The 22609-nt window shown below is 42.6% G+C and overlaps 1 protein-coding gene across 1 annotated transcript in view; it reads left to right on the forward strand.

Moving 5' to 3' along the window:
* The window catches only part of LOC117282618 (transforming growth factor beta activator LRRC33-like), a gene marked incomplete at its 3' end in the record, with an annotated part of 135841 nt that overhangs the window by 109172 nt on the left and 4060 nt on the right, over positions 1-22609 (forward strand). Inside the window, 3 exon segments of the mRNA XM_033753008.1 lie at positions 5242-5316; positions 10364-10438; positions 21045-21122. Coding sequence (XP_033608899.1) covers positions 5242-5316; positions 10364-10438; positions 21045-21122 — 228 coding nt within the window.

Here is a 22609-nt window from a genome sequence, read left to right on the forward strand (position 1 = left end):
CGAGAGTAGAGAGCCCTGAGACGGCAGTTAGAAGAGTAGGAGGTTGGTGTAAGATGGCCGCCAGCCTGGGAATCAGTCCCAGTGCAGTCGAGAGTAGAGAGCCCTGAGACGGCAGTTAGAAGAGTAGGAGGTTGGTGTAAGATGGCCGCCAGCCTGGGAATCAGTCCCAGTGCAGTCGAGAGTAGAGAGCCCTGAGACGGCAGTTAGAAGAGTAGGAGGTTGGTGTAAGATGGCCGCCAGCCTGGGAATCAGTCCGAGTGCAGTCGAGAGTAGAGAGTCCTGAAAGTGCAGTTAGAAGAGCAGGGGGTTGGCAGGCTGGAAAGTGAAACCTTTCTAATTCACTGTAAATTACTTAAAGATATTTTCGAACGTCTATGCAGTTTCCATGTCATCACAACGAGCTGCAGTATCCCAACTTCACATACGATCTCTATCGTCCATGACGTAACTGAACTGTGTCATGTGTTTATATTTTTGCTGCAGAATTTCATTTAACCTGCAGTTCAAAAAGGTAACACTGAAATAGGCCGATGTCTTAAATTGAATTTCTGGGAGAGAAGGAAAATATAAAAATATCAGTGAAACTGACGCAGCGGAAATATGATGCATGGTCACAAAGGATAATGCGTATAAATGCAATTACTGGATTCAACAGAGTAGGTTTGATACAGAGAGAACTTCCGAAACTCTCTGTTTCTTCAGCCCCAAACGAGATAACGGAAAATTCCCTTTTCGTTTTAATACGCTCCTTCATCAGAGACGTCAGTAACTGTACGAGTTTAGAAAACTTAAAACGGAAGGCATATGAAAGGCACTATATATTATTCAGTGAGTTAAAAAACTGCACAGAAAATGATCAACTCACCTTGGCAGACTGGGGTGTAGCATCCGTGCAGAATTTGGAGAGTTTTGAACCGCAAGCAGTTCGGAGACGCGTGGAGGCCTCTGGAGTTCAGGGCATGTCTGTGCGTGACACGGAGGAAGCAGTTGACAGATGCCTGCGCTGTGAATTACTGCTCACATTGAGTTACTGGCAACACTGTAGTGACCGAAACTATGGAGTACAGAACCTCTCCAAGCTATCTTCACCCTCCACAGTTTCTCAGGTTGGCGGCGAATATTAGTCTAGTCTGGAAGATATGTCCTTCCGAAACGTTGGTACCCATCTGCCAAACTACACGGCATCACTGAGCAAGTTGGCTCAGGCGGCAGTGCTCTAGACTTGTATTCCGGAAGTGCCAGGTTCGAATCTCGGCCGGGTGGACTGCCGATTGAGGTTCATCATAGTTGTCCTAAATCTCTGCAGACAAATGCCGGGATAGGACCCTGAAACAGGCTCCGTACTCTTCCTTCAGTTCAACTCCCATTACTCGTTTTCCCGTTCGCCTCTGTATAGTCTGAGTCACCGAACGCTCCAGTATATGGGCCACGTTTCAGAAGCCCATAAAGGTAAAAGTTGAAGCTATAACTCTTAACAGACCGTGGAGGCCCATAGAGTTCTAAAACTCCGAAGCTCCCACATTTTCTAGACAGTCGGGCCCACAGATGGCGGTGAGGTTGTCAGTCTTACGCGCCTGCCGCCCTTTACTCCCAGGAAGTTTCCTGGTACTCATTTCTGTTAGAGGCTGAATCTAACCCACACCCATAGTGCGGCTGAAAGGAGTAGGTCAATTGAAAATTAGATTTATCTAATCGGCACTCGAACCCGTTGCCTCTCACCTTGTAGCGTAGTGTCACAACCAACTAAGATACCGCGTGCCTCTTTTCAGAAACCCGTTCACCACATTTATTTAATTCGCTTAGTGGGGGGTGGAGTCCAACTGGGTCCACTCGGCACGGCGGCCACTGATTGGCCTATTGTAGTCTGCCCCGGTTGATTATGATGATGGAGAATTTGGTGGAATGAAGATTGGTAGGGGAAACCGAAGTACTCGGAGAAAACTCGCCCCAGCGCCACTGTGTCCACCACGAATCCCATTTGACCAGACCCGGGATACAACCCGGGCCGCCGAGGTGGGAAGCCAGCGACTAACCGCTTGAGCTATGGCGCGACCCGTTCTCCGTTAGCAGTAGTTTGTGCGCCTGCTCGGAGTGATGTGCAGGCCCGCCAGACAGACGTGGTGAAGAAGTTGCCGCGAGCCACGGAAACGTATGTGAATTCCACACTCCTTGACACTCCTCAATGATCCGTGTGTCGAATTGTTACAACAGCTGCAGTACTGACTGAACTCCGTAAATTTTAGCGTCACATTTTCACAGCTATGTCACTGCACAGAATTTCAGCACCCTGGTTTCTGAGGACCTCAAATCCAACACAGGAGCAAATTTCCCATTTCCCGCGTCAGTTCCTCTCGTCCTGTAAAATGATATAGTTGGTTCAGGTAGTATACTCATTTCTGTTTAAGAGGTGCCAGATTCGAATCTCTACCTGAACACATATTGTCCTGAAACCAGTACTTCAGAATTCTCTCAGCCTCTCCAGACAAATGACGTGATATCGCATTAAATTATTCTGCGGTCGCTGCCTTCCGGATCCCTTCCAATTCGTCTTTAATTGTTATCCAATGATTCATCATTTGTTATGTAAGCGTTCCTACAATTAACTTCCCCCGCTTTCTCCCATACTCCCTTCCAGTCCTACATGTTACTGAATAGTGCGTCGATACCGACTTTAACTTTGTCTCCCACGAATAACACACACTAATAATCAATCGTAAACCTTATTTATACAGAATAGTACACTTTATATATCTGCGTCAAAATATTATCAATAATCACAGAATATATAGGATGTATTGAAACGAAAAACTTTGTTTGTTTTTTTTTTGTGACTTGCTACATAATCTGCAATCATGCAACATGTTAACGGTTGACAGTGAGTTGCTGTAGAAGCCTCATACTACGTAATTACAATGGTGAATCTCAAGCTAATAAAATTTCATATTTACGAGAAGTTTTCGGAAGAACTAATCACCAATTTTTGTTCGTTACGACGCGGACCGCATATAAAACGACGCCTCTAATCTTTACTCGTTGGCGAGGAGACGAGTTCGTCTAGCCGCTTCCTATCAACGATAAAGTGATACAAATACAGACAGACTGATGGGAGGGATTTATGAAGTACGCCGTCAAGATGGGCTCAGTTGTCATGATAATAGATATCAAGTTTTATAAAGACTGGTTCAGGCATTCAAAAGATGATGAGGGATTAACATGCAGGCACACAGACAGCAAGGTGGTTTCATAAGCCTGCCATATTTTCTTTTCAAAATAAGGAAAGGAGGCGAATAACTAACTCAATGGAGTTAAGCCCTGCTTGAGAAGCCGTCAGTTTTTCAGCTGCTCAACAATTTCCCAATATCTTATGGAACTCGAAGGTCCAATGCCGTGTTCACAATAACCCGTTACTGGTCTCTATCCTGAGCCATAATAATCCAGTCGATAACATTCCATCCTATCTCTCTAAGATCCATTTTAATAATAACCACCCACCTACGTCTTTGTCTTCTTAGCGGTCTCTTTCCTTCTAGCTCCCCCACCAAAATTCTATATACATTCCGCTTCTCCCCATTCGTGCTACATGCCCTGGTCATCTCACTCTCCTTATCATGATCATTGTAATTATATTTGGAGAAGAGTACAAGTTATGAAGCTCCTCATTATGCAGATTTCTCCAGCCTCCTATGACTTCATCTGTCTTCGGTCCTAATATTCTGCTCAGCACCCTGTTCTCAAACACCCTCACCCTGTGTTCGTCCCTTAATGTCAGAGACAAAGTTTCGTACCAATACAGAACAACAGGTAAAAGTTTACTGTTGTATATTCTAATTTTTACGTCTTTAGACAGCAGACGAGAAGACAAAATATATTATATTTAAGCATCCTGTTGCACTATACACTTCTATATGTAATAATACAAATGCCGTCGTGAATGCAACAATTTATTTGGTTGTAGTTCTTTGTCTTTTCTTCCTCTACATTACATGTTTCGGCCGCCACTGGCCATCATCAGGTGTATTTTTCAGTACGTAGCTGTCACACTGCACACAATCTACAATCTAAAACACCAGCCTGTAAGTTTTGTTTAAAATCTCGCCAATATACGCTCGTCAATTTTATTTTAGAATTCTAATTTAAATTTATTTTTTATAACTTTTAAAATTCAAATTTAAAGTTTTAAATCGCAGGGATACCCATTATATATCTACATGTGCTGCAGCGGCTATTTCATATTTTCAGCACCGTTCACGTATTATTCTGTGCAGGCTTTGTGTGTGTGTGTGTGTGTGTGTGTGTCGCNGGTAAAAGTTTACTGTTGTATATTCTAATTTTTACGTCTTTAGACAGCAGACGAGAAGACAAAATATATTATATTTAAGCATCCTGTTGCACTATACACTTCTATATGTAATAATACAAATGCCGTCGTGAATGCAACAATTTATTTGGTTGTAGTTCTTTGTCTTTTCTTCCTCTACATTACATGTTTCGGCCGCCACTGGCCATCATCAGGTGTATTTTTCAGTACGTAGCTGTCACACTGCACACAATCTACAATCTAAAACACCAGCCTGTAAGTTTTGTTTAAAATCTCGCCAATATACGCTCGTCAATTTTATTTTAGAATTCTAATTTAAATTTATTTTTTATAACTTTTAAAATTCAAATTTAAAGTTTTAAATCGCAGGGATACCCATTATATATCTACATGTGCTGCAGCGGCTATTTCATATTTTCAGCACCGTTCACGTATTATTCTGTGCAGGCTTTGTGTGTGTGTGTGTGTGTGTGTGTGTCGCTGCTCATCTTTAATACGCTACCGTCTGTTTCACTTTACTTAAATTCGTTAATTACTTCTGTGTTAATCAGCAGATCACAGATATTGCTTCATTTTATTGAAGTAGTCACATAGATAGCCGGTCACGGTAGCCGAGCGGTCTAATGCATGCACTCGGAAACCGGGATGGTGGGTTCTAATCCCACTCAGTGTATGGATGTTTAGTGTTTGTATATGTGCGTTTTTTCGTGTTTGTATACAGATAGAGGCCTTGTGACGAGCTGATCACCCGCCCAAGGAGTCCTACCGAATGAATAAGATCTAGTAAACCGAAGTGAAACGGAGAGTTTCATGGAGGTATACGAAGACACAATTTGGGGCTATAGCGCCAAAGGAAAAAGAAGTTACATAGAGTAGATTATCAGATATGCTACTACACATGTTTGTTGTTTCCTATGTTTCAGATTGCTCTCGGGCCTAGGCATGAGTACTCTGAAGAACAACTCGCTGCAGCCCTACAAGAACTCCTTACAGGACTTGTAAGTATGGAACACATCATAGAAGATTTGCTTTACAGGAAGACTCGAAACCTTGTCTTCGTAACGATAATTTGATCCAATTTAGACACATTCACAGTTAGCAACCAAAAATTTATAAAATTACGAACTAAATGCCAAACCTCTCCATAGGTTATATTCTGTAGGAGCCAAGGCTATTATGGGACAGTGCGGTTGCGCATCCTCAAATGACCGTCAGATAGCAACAGGAATATATTTTACATAAAACATTTTTCCTCCAAATATCGGTATGTCACATCTGACGGCATCTTGTGGCAGAAATACTGCACCCCTTTATCAACAGCAGCCGAACTCTTCGGCTCTGGTGGATTTAATGTCGGCGCTCCGAGCCAACTTAGTCGGCACTTGGCTTACAAAGTGTAAAATTTGTTGCGCATGCAGTTCAAGTGTTCTCTGTATCTACTAATCTTTTGAGCCAATCTGCTTATATACGCATTTTAATCATTTTACAAGTATTAAAATCATTTTTAAGAATCTGAATACGTACCAGTTTACATAGCTGCAGAACTTTCAGTTACCGTGCTTGATTGTGTGTCCGAAAATATACTCAATTCATGCATTTTGTTTAGTTATCTCCAAAACCGCAGTAAATAGAAAAAAAAGACATCCTGTCTATGTTTAATATTTGTCTATGGCCTTTGTTCGAAATATTCTGATCTCCAAAAAATGCAGGGTATACACAAAGGAATGGTGCGGTTTCAAAAGTTAGTAAGAAACTTATTTCTCAACTTACACGGGCACAATATACACCGCCAGCGGCCGCAACTGTCCAAGTTTCTCATGCGCTAATTACAAACAGCCAATGTGTGCACCCTGGGTCACACGACACACATCCACACGGTAATTAAACTCATCCCAGACCCGGTGTAGCATGTCCACTGTAATGGCCTGCAGTGCATGCGTTGTCCGATCACGAAGTTCGTGGATGGACTTGGGCAATGGTGGTACATAAACGCTGTCTTTAACGAACCCCCAAAGAAAGAAATGGCAGAGTGTAAGATCCGGCGAACGGGGTGGCCAAGGGAGAAGTTTTTTGTCTCCATTTGCAGCAGCATGTCCGATCCAGCGCTGTGGAAGAACACGATTGAAAAACACCGGTACATTCCTGTGAAAATGGGGGGGGGGCTCCGTCCAGCTGTAGAATGTAATCGTCATGACTGATATTCAGCTGGGGTAACAACCACCTTTCCAACATGTCCAAAAATGAGTCGCCAGTCACAGTTGCTTCAGCGAAGAAAAACGGGCCGTGCACTTTCTCGCGGGACACCGCACAGAAAACGCTGACTTTTGGACACTCAATCTGTGCATGTGTTTGCTCGCTTCCCCAGATACGAACATTGTGTCCGTTCACCCAGCCACTGATGTGGAATGTGGCTTCATCGGAGATCAGTCTTTGTACGAAACCATCTTCCTCCATTTTCAACTGCATCTCCTCGCAAAGTTCCGCCTTTTCACTTTGTCTTCTGGTTTAAGGGCCTGCACAAATCTTGTACGGTTTGAAACATAGCCGCTTACGCAACACCTTCCACACCGTCATTCCCTGCTCCCTGTACCCACTGACTTGCGGGGACTTCGCTGAGACGCCTCACGCACTCTTTCAATGTTGCCATCAGACATACGAGGTCGACCAGGACTCTAGCCTGTACAAAAGCATCCAGTTTCTGCACACTGTCGATACCACCTGCTTATGTTACTCTTGTGTGGTGCGTCTTTGTGGAGCCGCGCACGAAACTCACGCTACACTGTAATCACAGATCTGGACACCTCAAAACGGAGCACACAGAAAGCCTTCTCCTGCTGCAACGCCCTCTTTGAAACTGGTCTCGCGGCCACGCAGTAAGCATGAGAAGCGAACTGCTGGTAGCGCATGAGGAACTTGACAGTTGCCGCCGCTGACGGTGTGTGTTGTGCCCGTGTAAGGTGAGAAAAAAATTTTTATCAACTTTTGAAATCGTACAATTCTTTTGTGTATACCCTGGTCTTAGCGAGATATATAGGGTATAACTGAAAGATGCAGACAAACTTTCTGCACGAGTTCCACACACTAAAAGAAGAATAAATGTCTATATCAACTTGTGTCCGAAAAGTTTAATTTGCGAATTACAGCTGAAAGAGTACATTCATAACAAGTGCTCAAAATGTCCTCCTTGAGATTCAGTGAGCGCCTCGTCACGTCTTATCATGGAGCGCCACATCCGTACAGGGATGCCGCGGCAGTTGCGGACAGTCTGACAGGCATCCACAGTGCGATGTGCCTCTTCCTTGTCAACAGGAGCCGCATTTGGGTGTCTCCACAGGTAACACTCCAGGGGATTGAAACCTGGGGTGGAGCGTGGAGGTCATGCAGTGGGTGGCTTCCCACCGTGGCGGCCCGGGTTCGATCCCGAGTCTGATCAAGTGGTATTTGTGGTGGAGAAAGTGGCGCTGGGGCAGGTTTTCTCCGAGTACTTCGGTTTCCCCTGCCAATCTTCATTTCACCAATTGCTCCACAATCACCCTCACCTATCATCTGGGGCTGGTACAATAGGCCAGAAGTGGCCGAAGTACAAGGGACTTAGTCCCGCCCCACTAGCAATAAAAATAACTATTGTATTATTAAGAATATGCTGCCCAACAACAGGAACATGTTTACCGAGCCGTTGCCCAGAAATGGCCATGATATATCCGCTCATATTGCAATCGTTGCATAGCAACGGCTATACATGCTACATTATGCACGCTATGAACTTGAAAAGAGTCCCGAAAGACAACTTGAGAAGAAAAGCATTCCTGGCTTCGGTCTCCTCGCGATCCGTGACCAAGATTTCTATTCTCTCGTAGACATTTACGGGTTTCGAAACGGGGCCTCGTCTTTGACGAAGGAAGGGTCAGCCAAATACACGTGTTTATCGGTCATTAACCAGCAACTGGCGTCTGTTCTGTCTCCGTTATTCTGGTCTTTCGTCTGACATGTCACAGTATTATTTATGCTTGAAACAAATGACGTCTTGCTTGATCTCTACATCACAGACAACTGGTCGTTTCCGGAAGCACTCAGACTCAATTGGTATTAAAAGATAATGCTAACTTGTCCTTTATTCCCTCTCTGTGATATATGTGCATGTTCGGAGTAGAATTTTCACAGCGCTTTCTGCTCCAAAAGCGGGTCAAGGCTGCAATCTCCTAAACCACTCTCTCTCCCTCTCTCTCTCTCGTGTGCATACCTCGCGTATGCCACTTCACTCGCCATCGCTACTGCTATAACTTCAAAGACTCTAGAAAGACTGTGTTCTGTGCCAGAGAGGTTTCTGCCACAGTCAATAAAACGCGATCCTTATTCAAATTGCGGTTCCTGGAGCACAAAATATTTGTTGCAGAAATGAAACTGGTAAAATTCATTTCGGAAGCTACGCAGGGGTTCCGTTTGATTCAGAGCTGTACAGCGGGTTTTCTTCCTGGTATTTTTAATTTCTATTCTGTCAAGTACATATCGCTTTTCTAATGTTACTTTCTTATACTGTAGCAGAACTNCCCCACTAGCAATAAAAATAACTATTGTATTATTAAGAATATGCTGCCCAACAACAGGAACATGTTTACCGAGCCGTTGCCCAGAAATGGCCATGATATATCCGCTCATATTGCAATCGTTGCATAGCAACGGCTATACATGCTACATTATGCACGCTATGAACTTGAAAAGAGTCCCGAAAGACAACTTGAGAAGAAAAGCATTCCTGGCTTCGGTCTCCTCGCGATCCGTGACCAAGATTTCTATTCTCTCGTAGACATTTACGGGTTTCGAAACGGGGCCTCGTCTTTGACGAAGGAAGGGTCAGCCAAATACACGTGTTTATCGGTCATTAACCAGCAACTGGCGTCTGTTCTGTCTCCGTTATTCTGGTCTTTCGTCTGACATGTCACAGTATTATTTATGCTTGAAACAAATGACGTCTTGCTTGATCTCTACATCACAGACAACTGGTCGTTTCCGGAAGCACTCAGACTCAATTGGTATTAAAAGATAATGCTAACTTGTCCTTTATTCCCTCTCTGTGATATATGTGCATGTTCGGAGTAGAATTTTCACAGCGCTTTCTGCTCCAAAAGCGGGTCAAGGCTGCAATCTCCTAAACCACTCTCTCTTTCTCTCTCTCTCTCGTGTGCATACCTCGCGTATGCCACTTCACTCGCCATCGCTACTGCTATAACTTCAAAGACTCTAGAAAGACTGTGTTCTGTGCCAGAGAGGTTTCTGCCACAGTCAATAAAACGCGATCCTTATTCAAATTGCGGTTCCTGGAGCACAAAATATTTGTTGCAGAAATGAAACTGGTAAAATTCATTTCGGAAGCTACGCAGGGGTTCCGTTTGATTCAGAGCTGTACAGCGGGTTTTCTTCCTGGTATTTTTAATTTCTATTCTGTCAAGTACATATCGCTTTTCTAATGTTACTTTCTTATACTGTAGCAGAACTGTACGGGAAAGCTTATGGCTTAATGTTCTCCGAGATCACACAGAAACACCTGACGTTCACACGAAATGTCTTTGAAATCGGCACCGCTTCGTAGGAGCATGAAAGAATTCAGAAAGGATGTCCTTGTAAGCTGCAGAAAACCATTTAACAGAGGTCACTGCTCCCTCAGACCTATTGGATCTTCGGACGTTGTCCTTTGTCCGGTATTCTAAAAACTAAAAACTCACCTGAGGACGAAAACAGATCCAGTTGCCGAAACGTCGACTGGATCTGTTTCCGTCCTCAGGTGAGGGGGGAAAAGCACCTGCCCAGGTGGGTCCCTTAGAGAGAGCTAACCTTAATCACTGGATCTCTTTCTAGGGGACTCAGCTGAGCAGGTGTTCCCCCCCCCCCTCACCTGAGGACCGAAACAGATCCAGTTTCCCAAACGCTGTGTGTTCTAGTTTCTAGAATACCGGACGATGGACGAAGTCCAAAAATTGAGTGATATTGAGTATTATACACCATCGCCAGAACCTTTTGGAATCTGCCAGTACTGCTCTCTGTTTGCAGAACGCTGAACGAGATGAAGAACTTGGAGCGGATCGAAACTGGAACATTTAACAACATGAAGCACCTTCGAACTATGTGAGTGAAGTGTTAATATGTGTAGAGTAGCCGCATGGCATGCTATTTGTGATTTATTTTCTCTTCCAGACAAATATCTTTTCCTGATACATAATTTTTATAAGCGTTAGGTTTGTCTTTTATCATTGTTACTACGCAATTTTGTGTTTTACGTAGTTTCTTTATTTCGTTCCCTGTGTATCTTATAGGACGGCCTCTGTGGTCAGAGATCCAGAGGTCCGGGTTCGATTCCCGACGCTACCAAACTTTCTGAGAAGTAGTGGTTCTGGAACGGGATCTACTCAACATCGTGAGGATAATTGAGGAGCTATTTCAAGGAAATAGCGGCTCCCGTCTATAAAAGCGAGATCAACGACCGTGGGGATCCGTTGCGCTGACCGCACGACACCCTCTATCCGTTAAAGTTGGCACTAACTTCGCCAACAAGCTGCGGTCGCTCGGTCGGTAGAATTCGCTTGCGGACTACAGGCCACGCAGTTTGTTTTTGGTTTTGTGCTCTGTTTTTACAGTACAAACGTGAGATGCGATGTGGGTCCAAAAATTAATCACTGAATCCATATGAATGCCTTGCAGTTTTACTATGATATTCACAAGGATGTGTCAAGCTTGGCTTGACCACCCAAAATGTCGTCAGTCTGACTGTTGGCTACATGATGTACATAACTAAATTAATTCCTTCCAGAATCTCCTTCCTGGGAAACCGATAGTCACTAAGCAATAATACACTTCCCGTCTCACTCGTGCTGAAGCTTTTTTACCGCGTTAACAGCAACTCACCACCTGAGCCAGATGAATCCAAACTACAACTGCACACAATATTTCTGTGAGACTAGTTTTGATATTGTGTGAGCCGACTGTCTAGAGAATATAGAAATCTACACTTTTCACAGGCCTCCACGGCCTGTTAGAGGGATAGCTTTACCCTCTGTTTTGTAACGGAAGAGTTAATTGAAAGTCGACTCTGCTGAAACTGACCGAATTCCTTGTAATATACCAGATGTTACTTCCTGTCCACATAACAAAACTTAACTTTCACGTCTCAGTGTAAAAAGGCGGCTATCTGCTGGATCTTTGTTTATGGATTACGTGCTCTTAACTTAGTAATTGTTTAATTAATACGAAAGGTTCCATTAAATTACCATGAACGGTTACAGTAAAGTCCGTATGTCCATAATACAGTACTAGTGATGAGGCGGTAATCTGAAATATAGCAACGAAGAAGACTCCGGCAGTATTTCTTTGTATTTACGTTGTTAATTGCATCTAGTTCCGAGAAGGTTGGAGTTCTAACTCCACTCCTCCACACGTCTTCAAGACCAAGGAAAATTTTACCTTTTTTCCTTTACGTTGTTAAAAGTGACTTTAAGTGTTACTATAATAATTGATGGGGACTTTGAGAATAAAGATACCAACCAATTCTACAATGAAGAGAGATGCGTTCGCTGTTTACACCTATAGTTATTGTTGTATCTTAAAACCCTTCCTACGATTAACAATCGGGAACATCGCGTGAATTTCCTGGTACTGTTGAACGTTAGGATGACGCTTCGTTTGGTTGTTGCATGTGCTTCAATGCTACACGTGGATGTATTTTAATTTTTGCACGTAATTTCAAGCCTCAAATACAGCGGTTAATTGCCACTTTACTGTGACTTTTAATGGTTCCATAATGACGCGACATTAAAGCAAAACGTCGTTACCATACGAAGCAGAGCTAGGGAGGAGGACTGCATAAAGGGCATATCCGAGATTGGCTTCAGCTGGATGCAGGAGACCGTGGATTTCAGCTTCTGACAGACGAAGAAGTTGGTACAGTGATATTTCTGTATTTATTTTCATCAGCACTGCCTATGTTATTTGATTTTCCATTTATTTGTTTTCTAAGTTTATTTATGTTAGAGCAATTTTTGCTTCATTAATCCGGATTATCAGTTAATCCTGATGATCTCCACACTTTAATCAGGATTAGAGTAGGTTTACTGTACTTTTAAATTTAAACGATATTCTCAATTGCGTTACCTAGCAACGACGTGTTTAATATATCCGGATTGCAACTAGCGTGTGTACCGAGTTTACGCTGATCGCAGGTTTTCGTGTTGTCTAGGAACGGTATAACAACTTCATGGGACGTAATAAATCCGTTTTCGGAATCTGATTCTATCAGGATTTTTGCATGTTTCATCACGGTGTTGCTCTATTTATTTACTTAACATTGCAACACCCCTTCACAATTAAATAGGATATAGCATTATCTGGAGGCACGCGGTAGCGTAGTTGATTGAGGCACTATGCTACAAGCCGGAAGGTCGCATGTTCCAGTCCCAATGAGGTGTATTTTTTTTCCAGTTGACCTAATTCTTCCAGCCGCACTATGGCCCTGTTGTCGACTCAGCATCTAACAGAAATGAGTACCAGGAATATTCTTTACCTTACCGCCATCTGTGAGCCGATTGTCTAGAGAAAATGCGGGAGCCTCGACCCTATGGGCTTTCGCGGCCTGTTACAGAGATACCTTTACCTTTTTTTATCTCGTTGTTTGTTATGCAGGTACACGTATTTATGCTGTCAATTTCCCTGTGTTCTTCCGTATTCCTCCCCAGTCCTACATGTTATCGAACGATGCTTCGAGGCAAACGTTTAACGCCCTCTGCCACGAATAACACGCACAAATAGTTAATCATTAAGCTTCTTCTTTACACTACACTATCAACATTCAGAAGATACACGACACACCCAAAACAAGAAAACTGCTCGCTCGTTCATGACCTGACTACGTGGAGGTGAACCGTTCTCGAGAAATCGTCAGTTGTACAGCTACTCAAGAACTTGCGAATATTTTATGGAACATGTAGGTTCATTACCGTGTTCACAAGAGCCCTCCACTGGTCCTTATCTTGAACCACATCAGTCTAGTCCATAACACCCCAGCCTATCTCTCTAAGATCCATCTTAACATTATCCAACCACCTACGTCTTGGTCTTCCAAGTAGTTTCTTTCCTTCTAGCTTTCTCACCAATATCCTATATGTATTATTCTTGTCCTCCATTCGCATTACATACATGTCCCATCTCATCCTCTTTGACTTGATCTTTCTAATTATACTGAGCGAAAGGTGCAGGGTATGCAGTTCGTCGCTCTCTTTCGTGACGCAGTTCATATAACGTCCTAATTCTCGACAATTCGTTGCCATGACAACACAGTGATAATTTCATGCCTATAATATTTTGTATGTATATAAATATGTGTGTGTGTGAGAGAGAGAGAGAGAGAGAGAGGATAATTGGGATCCATGGTATTAGTACCTAAACAGAGAACCAAAATGTAAGAGCACATAAGGTCCATTCTGATATATGCGAATGCAATTAGAACAGGTGCCACAAAAACAAAAGAAAAACGTTTTAAACAACCGAAGCGAGTATGGTAACGGGTAGGGGAAACGAGGATTGGCTGTGTTAGAGCGCGAGGCATCTGACGTCAGTACGGTGCCCAGGGAACGTGATAATGGTAGAATAGAGGATAGAATGGAAAAGTCGTGCATCACGAATGTCGCCCTATTAGATTCTGCGGGGACTAAGATAATCGTCTAAAGGAAAGAGTCCTGGGAGTTAGCGAGATACACAACCGGGTGTAAACACTGCCGTTTCTTATCATCGAGAACAAAAATAACATTATTCTTGCGCTGAATCATTGAAAGACAAACAGAATTTGACTGCTCCTAGAATCAAACCCTTGTCGCCTTTCTAGTGCTGCATCTCATATACTCCACTTCCGATAATATTCTGACCTGGAAATGATATGAGGATACTCCAGAAAATATCCTCAAAAGTCCACAGAGTTTATTTGCTTAAGGTACTGTATTACAAACCGGAAGGTCGCTGGTTCGATTTTCGATTGGACTACTGGATTTTTTCAGTTGACCTCATCCTTTCAGCCGCACTATGGCCATGGGGTCGACTCAGCCTCTAACCGAAATAAGTACCAGGAATCTTCCTCGAGGTAAAGGGCGGCCGACGCGCAAGGCTGACAACCTCACCGCCATCTATGAGCCGCGATTATGTAGAAATGTGGAAGCCTCGACGTATCACAACCCTATTGCCCTCCAGGGCCTGTTAGAGGGATAGGTTTACTCTTTACTGAGTTGTGTTTCACCATTAGTGGCGTCAGAATCACCGCTCCGCTTGTTGCATGCACCAGGGAAAGTCAGCGATCATTTATTCGGTTTTTGCGCGCTAAAGGTGTGAAGACCGCATAAATTCTCAGTGACAGTGTTTTGCGGCAACTCAACTTGAAGTCATAAAAACGCACGTCAATAGTGAGACGAAAGTAACATGGCTTATTAAATTGTTTTGATATCCTTTGTTCATGGATCAAATTAGAATTTGACAGATATATACCTGGATAGTCTTTTGTCGTCCCCTTTTTGTTCTTTAGCATGTCATATCCTTCCTTTCGTTGTGTTGGTTCTTCTGCTATTTTCCCCTCTCTTTTCTCACACTTAAATACAAAGGGAATTTTCCACTATAACGCGTAAGAAAATTGGATATTCAAGGGAGGGTACTTAATATAGCAGTTCTAAAGATAATGAAAAGACACATTCATCTGACTTTGACTGAAGTAGTTCAGCAAAGGAGATGGAAGTAGAGATAGCTCAATTTATCCTGGCACCCACTCTGGAAATGGGAGTGGGCCGTATTAAATTAAATCTAAGGCAAACCCTCCCTGCGCTGAAACCCAACTCAACTAAAACCTAAGCAGGAGTTGGAGTAAAGCTCCAGGAATTCCGAACTTCAACACTAAATAATGGTATTTTTTATTGCTAGTGGAGCGGGACTAAGTCCCTTGTAATGCGGCCACTTCTGGCCTATTGTACCAGCCCCAGATGATAGGTGAGGGTGACTGTGGAACAATTGGTGGGAATGAGAATTGGCAGGGGAAACCGAAGTACGCGGAGAAAACCTGCCCCAGAGCCGCTATGTCCACCACAAATCCCACTTGACCAGACCCGGGATCGAACCCGGGCCACCGCGGTGGGAAGCAAGCGACTAACCGCTTGAACTATGGAGCTATGGAACTATGAAGAAGTGTTAATTAGAGTCAGTGAGCAGAGGAATATCCTACACGAAATAAGTAAACGGAAGGATAATTGGATTGGTCATGTTTTACGCAGTAACTGCCTTCTAAAAGAAGTTATCGAAGGAAAGATAGAGGGGCGGATAGAAGTGACAAGAAGACGTAAGAAGATGCTGGATGACCTTGAGGACAGAAGAGGATACTGTCATTTGAAAGAGAAAGCTCTAGATCGCATTAAATGAAGGAATTGTTTTGGAAGAGACTGTGGACCTGTCGTCTTGACAGATTACTGATGATGATGATGATGATGATGATGATGATGATGATGATGATAATGTGTATGTATTAACAGTCTTCAAGTGCATACAATCCCATCTACCGCTTCTACACTACATGTTTCGGCTGTATGCTGCCATCTTCAGGTGTATCGATCCGTCGACCATTTCACTGCTTGCCTTTATATGTCCATTTACAAAGAATATTAAATTTGTATACGTCCTTATATAATAATAAAGTTTATATATTTAAAACTTGTTAAAACTTATTATCGCGTACGTCATATTTTTAAAATTCGTGTGTATTACCAATCATCCACATGGGGGTCGTTCTTCTTATGTTTCTAATGTTGTGTGTATATTGTGTGTTATGGTGCGTTCCACTCTTGTGGCTGCGTGCGTTGTATCGTTGGATGTGTCAACATGTGGATGATTGGTAATTTTAAAAATATGACGTATGAGATAATAGGTTTTAACAAGTTTTAAACACATGAACTTTATTATTATATAAGGACATATACAAATTTAATATTCTTTGTGAATGGACATATAAAGGCAAGCAGTGAAATGGTTGACGGATCGATACACCTGAAGATGGCAGCATACTGCCGAAACATGTAGTGTAGAAGCGGTAGATGGGATTGTATGCACTTGAAGACTGTTAACATATACACATTATGAATATGATTCAGTGCAACAGGACGCTAAAATACATGATTTATTTCAATCTCTATAACTTTTGTTCCGATAAATATTTAGATAATCTTAAGCTTCAGATATATACGTATATACACAAGTTAATCTTTGCTGTAAGCTGTGTTTGTTTTTAGATTTTGAATATAATTAACCACCTCTGTGGTCTAGTGGTCAGAGTTCCTGGCTACAGATCCAGTGGTCCTGGGTTCCATTCCCGGCGCTACCAGATTTTCTTAGAAGTAGTGAATCTGGAAGTGGATCCATCAGCCGCGTGATGATAACTGAGGAGCTATTTCAAGGAAATAGCGGCTCCTGTCTAGAAAACCGAGTTTAACTGCCGTGGGGATCCGTTGCGCTGACCACGTGACACCCTCTATCAGCAGAAGCTGGCACTAACTTCGCCGACAAGCGGCGGTTGCTCGGTCAGTATAGTTCGCTTGCTGACTACAGACCACGGAGTTTGTTTGTTTGTTGTTTTGTTTTTGTTTGATCATAATTGGAATGTGTGAACAAATCATAAAAACGTAATGTCAGATGTTATACCGTTCATATATTCTCCAATTATTTCAGTCATGCAGACAGACGGACAGGCGGACGCACCCTACCGTTCACTTCAAGTCCTCTTTCGTTTCTTTATTGTTTCCATTGGTCCTGTTAGTTTTTATTTGGATCACTGAATGTGTCTCTAGCTCCATGCGAGATTGCGACCGCGCCGACGAACTGCAAAAACATCGAGAACAAACCTTAGAATTTAACTCAAAATAATTTATGATGTATTGAAAAATGCTTTCATTAACCAGTCTGTATAGCATCAAACGATTGGATGGCATTAAGTAATGAATTTAAAAAGAGTCACAGAGATGTTGCCTTGGCCAAATATAGTTTCCAGGAATTTGCTTTGGAGGGGCTGAGGAATGCCATGGAAGCCCTGCAAGTACACTCGGTCTGCAAGGTGAAGTTTGACGAGGAACCTTCTAAATATTGTCACATGTTTGGATGACCGAGACGCGGGTTTGGATTGGTAATTGCATTTATTAACAACCTACAGGTCGTAACTATAAATAATTATTCCACGAGGTCGTCGATTTTCTACGGACAAAGAAGCGGTGCATAAATGGTTGCGCGACCAACCGAAACCTTCTTCTTGGAGGGAATACGCAAGCTTGTGGACCGCTGCACCAAGTGCATCAACAAGGAAGGAGGGGGTTGCGCGACCAACCGAAACTCTTCTTCTTGGAGGGAATACGCAAGCTTGTGGACCGCTGCACCAAGTGCATCAACAAGGAAGGAGATGGTTGCGCGACCAACCGAAACTCTTCTTCTTGGAGGGAATACGCAAGCTTGTGGACCGCTGCACCAAGTGCATCAACAAGGAAGGAGACTATGTAGAAAAATGACGTTCTTGTTCAATCCCTATTTTTGTGCATATACACTGGAAAAACAAGAGGACGGATAATTTTTTACTTCCTTACGTATTTGAAGACACAATTCAGTTGCCTAGCAACGCATAATGAGGATCAGAACAGCCTTCGCTCTTATTTTCAAGCTATGGTCGCTAACCTCATTTAACATGTACCGCCAATTAAAACACCTTTGGAATGGTTGTTTGCATGTTTCGACATCTATAATCTACAGGGTGTGTGTTTTACGTTGCAAACTCAATATTAGCTCAAAGTTGAACATGATTTTAAACATTTAAGATATTTCGACTTTATAACGTCAAAACTTACACCCCTGAAAATGACATTGTAGATGTCGAAACATATAGGGTAAACAACCAACCTAAATGTGTTGTAATTGACAGACGTGATAAAGGATATAAAATAAAGTTATGGATTACAAAGGTACACAACTCAACTTCAAGACACGGTCACGCAGTTCACGCAACATAAAACAAGTGCAGAGGTGCAGAATGTAACAGATAGTACTGTGATCGTGAAAAAAAAATCGATCTTGAAATGTCGATGGATTTACGAGTTTTCAGCCTACTCCGCCTCATTCCTATAAGTGGTTTCTGCAACGTCATCTATTTGTCTCTCTCTCTCTGTATCGTCACGTGATTGACTATAGATGGGGATTGGTTGTTAATTGGAATTACTTACGGAACTGACTACTTATAATTACGACGGTATCGCTGAGTTACACGCACCACAGGTCACTGTAACTACGGCACACATAAAGTCTTCTCATTCTTCACTAGCCGTTGCTTGGTAGCGGCTTTCAACGGCGGACGTTCACCTTCGTCTGCGTTTCCGAACTCTCCCCGGGCTCAGCTACCAGCTTCTCATTTCTCACAACTGAAACTCTCAACTGACTCGACCCAACAATCCATTCAAAGTCAGTGTCAGAGTCAGAGTTACTTTACAACTGGCGGTATACAATCTTCGCTTCAAGTCCTTTGAGACTCACGACCAAAGATTTTCGCACCTGAACCCTTGTGGTCATAGTCTTTATGTAACACCCTCTCTGACGAGAGGATGGGTTTCGTCTCTTATGAATATGCTTCACCTTTTGTCAAGTGTTCGTATTTCGCACATGAAACATCATTGAAAATGTTTGCTTTTGCACTATATATATACAGTAAAACTTGGTTATAGCAACATCGGTTGCGTCAAATAATGGTACGAACTAATTCCTCATAAAGCAACTGTTTTTATACCTTGCTTAGTACGACATGCACAAATGCATCAACCTCGTATGTAACGTCATTTTCATTCCTGAATTTCTCTGATATCGTGGGAAAGTTCGATGTGTCTGCCCACCCTCACTTTCTCTACTTGCTGACGTGACTGTCCTGGAAGAATACGACCGCGGCCTGCAAGAGAAGCGTGGGTTTTATGCGAAAACAAGGGTGTGGGGTGGGACTGCGTGAATAGTGCAAGAGGACGCGGCAGGTTGTTAACTGCATTCCTTTCCTAGAATCTCGTCTAACAGGACCTCACATTGTCTACTTACCCTATAGTGTTCCTGCCTAAACCCAGAGAAGTGCAGTAGCGAAAACATGGCAATGAAAAGGAAAGTTTTAAGCATTGAAGAGAAAGTTAAAGTGATTCGTGAAATATTGTGTGTATTGTCAGTGAAAAGCGCTGTAATATGTCTTTGATATTACACATTTGGGCAATTCCACGTTAATGTTACGTTAGTCTGTACTTAACTACGTATTTCACTAAAAAATGCAACATTTTAACTCGGTTTTTGGTAGATTTTTACGTGACTAACATAAGGCTACTGTGGAAGTGCCCATTTCGGTTACAACGACATTCGTTTATAACGACACTATTTTTAGGTCCCTTTGATGACGTTATAACCAAGTCCTATATCAGTACAGGCTTTGCAGAGCAGATCATGCATACTTTACTTACCTTATGCTACAACAACAGTTTAGTCAATTGAACGGTCACTAGCTTGACCACCGTCAAGTTTAAGCCTCTTATATTTTCTGTCTGGGTTCACCTTCCCCTATACTGCATACTTACTCTGAGTCTGACTCACATTTTACGACCGACGGTCAGTCGGCCAGTCTGTCTTGGCATAAAGCACTCGTCTGGGGCTTGCGACCAGATCTTTATTACTGTTTGACAGTTACGGTCTTGTTTTTTTGTTGGCCCCCTCTCTAACGAGAGGATCTGTATTTTGTACATGCTGCTGGTCCTTGCCAGCGCAGAATTTCTCGGGTATGAGTCCCTTGGTACTCGAGCTCATATAGTCTTACTGTCTCAAATTTGATACTTCACTTTTCATCGCCTCCTACGACTCGCAGAGTCACGGTGGAGGGATTCGAACCCGCCTCCACAGCATACTGATCTACAAGTCCCCGTTAAATAGTCCCGGCACTGACCGCACAGAAAACATCGCTTCCATTCTTGCGTGTTTTCTCGCTGCTGGGGAAACGACGTGTTCACAGAGCTGTCTCTTAGCAACGGCCCTTGAACTATCGTCTGTTTACACGGCTGTTATTTGGTAAAGGGTCTACGTGTCACAGCGCCCGAACGGTAGGACGGACTTTATTGGAATTCGGTATTCAGGTGTTTATCAATTATAGGTCGCTGTCCAATCGGTATGAAAAACCTACTCCCAGACAGAGGGGCCTTTCGCAGAGGTCCTCAACCACAAAACTCTTTTCTCGAAAACGGTTCAAGAGAATTTGATAAAGTTTCATAAAACTGTGAAGACCATCTCCCTAAAACACCACAGGCAGTATCTTCAGGAAAATAACGATAACTTATCTAGCGGACCAAACGCATAAAAATAAAGTATGTGGCGTGTGTCTATTGGTGAGGTTCGTTTGAGCCTGATATACATATTAGAGTCTATGACTAAAATTAAATTTCCTTGCTAAATTTTATACAGATTCTCATAATAACTTCGTTCGGAATCCAGTGAAACAAGTGGAAAGACGGAAGTAAACTTCACTTCCGTTAACCCTGCACCCTTTGCACACGCACACACCGCTGGCCCCAGTAATCTGGACAGTAATATGCAGTCGTACGGAGCCGCTGCTCGCTGAGAACATTGCATTTTGGACGGGCAATACAATCTCTGACTCTTTGTTCTGTGATTTCAGATACATTTCCGAAGCGCCATTGCTGAGGGTGCTACCTGGTGGCATTTTTGCTGGACTAACTGACAGTTTCCTTTCGCTGTGAGTATACAATTATGCACAACACCCAATCTCTCTTCACTATTTACGTGATAAATTGGATACCGGGGTGCAGAAACGGGAAATCGAACTCCAGTACCCCAAAATGTAAATCGTATCGTCCAGTCATTCATTGCAGTTAAGGGGAGAAACCCTTCTTGTATTGATTCGTTAGCATGTAACTCATTTCTGCTGTTAAGAGCCGATAGCCGTTATTTTTAACGATGTAAGATACGATTTCTTCTTTTTCCCAGTCATAACAACCAGCAATATCATTGTGTCAAACTTGTGTGACGTAGGAAAGAATTTGCATGATGTTTCAAAAGGAACTGGTTAAGAGATGGAGATTCGGAATATTGAAGAACAAAGGAAGGAGAGGAGGGAGTAGAGGAAAGTTATCCCGTCTGTCAAGGGGATGAAGATACGATGCATATTTCGTGAAAGTGGAGAGAGAAGGTGCCGTGTGAGAGGCTGTTAGTAGCTAATCAGAACTTATTATTAGGGAAAGACTGACAGTGAGCAAACGAAAAACGCACAGAGTTCACATGGAGAGGTTCAATCTCAAGAAATTAAATGAGGTAGAGGGTAAAGAGCAGTATTGTGTTGAAATCTCAAATAGGTTTGCGGCTTTGGAAAACTTGGAAACTGAGGTGGATGTTAATAAAACTTGGGAAACTATTAGAGAGAATATAAACATTTCTGCCAAGGAGAGTATAGGTGATTATGAACTGAAGAAGCATAAGGCATGGTTCGTTGAAGGATGCTCAAAATTATTAGATCAAAGAAAGCAGGCCAAATTGCAGTGGTTACAGGATCCAAGCGAGTTAAATGGGGATAATCTGAACAATATAAGACGTGAAACCAGCAGGCATTTCAGGAACAAAAAGAGGGAATATCTGAAAGACAAAATTAATGAGCTTTCAATGAGCAGTAAGAACAAGAACATTAGAGACCTGTATAGAGGAATAAATGACTTCAAGAGGGGTTACCAACCTAGAAGTAACTTAGTGAAGGATGAGAATGGTGATCTGCTTGCAGATTCCCACAACATTTTGAACAGGTGGAGGAACTACTTCTCTCAGTTATTGAATGTACATAGGGTCAGTGATGTTAGGCAAACAAAAATACATAAAGCTGAGCCGTTAATACCTGATCCTAGGACTTTGAGGTTGCAATTTTTATTGCAAAATTGAAGATATAAATCGCCAGGCAGGGATCAAATTTCGGCAAAACTGATTTAAGTAGGAGATGAATTATTACATACCAAGCTAATTAATTATATCTTAAATAAGGAAGAATTGCTTCATCGGTGGACGGAGTCTATAATTGTACCAGTTCACAAGAAGGGTGATGAAACTGACTGCAGTAATTATCGGGGGATATCACTGCTATCAACTTCATACAAAATTTTATCCAATATTCTTCTCTCAAGGTTCAGTCCATAATAAATGAAATTATTGGCGATAATCAGTGTGGATTTTGATGTAACA

The sequence above is a fragment of the Cryptotermes secundus genome, unplaced genomic scaffold, assembly GCF_002891405.2.
Source record: "Cryptotermes secundus unplaced genomic scaffold, Csec_1.0 scaffold1244, whole genome shotgun sequence".
NCBI classification, from domain to species: domain Eukaryota; kingdom Metazoa; phylum Arthropoda; class Insecta; order Blattodea; family Kalotermitidae; genus Cryptotermes; species Cryptotermes secundus.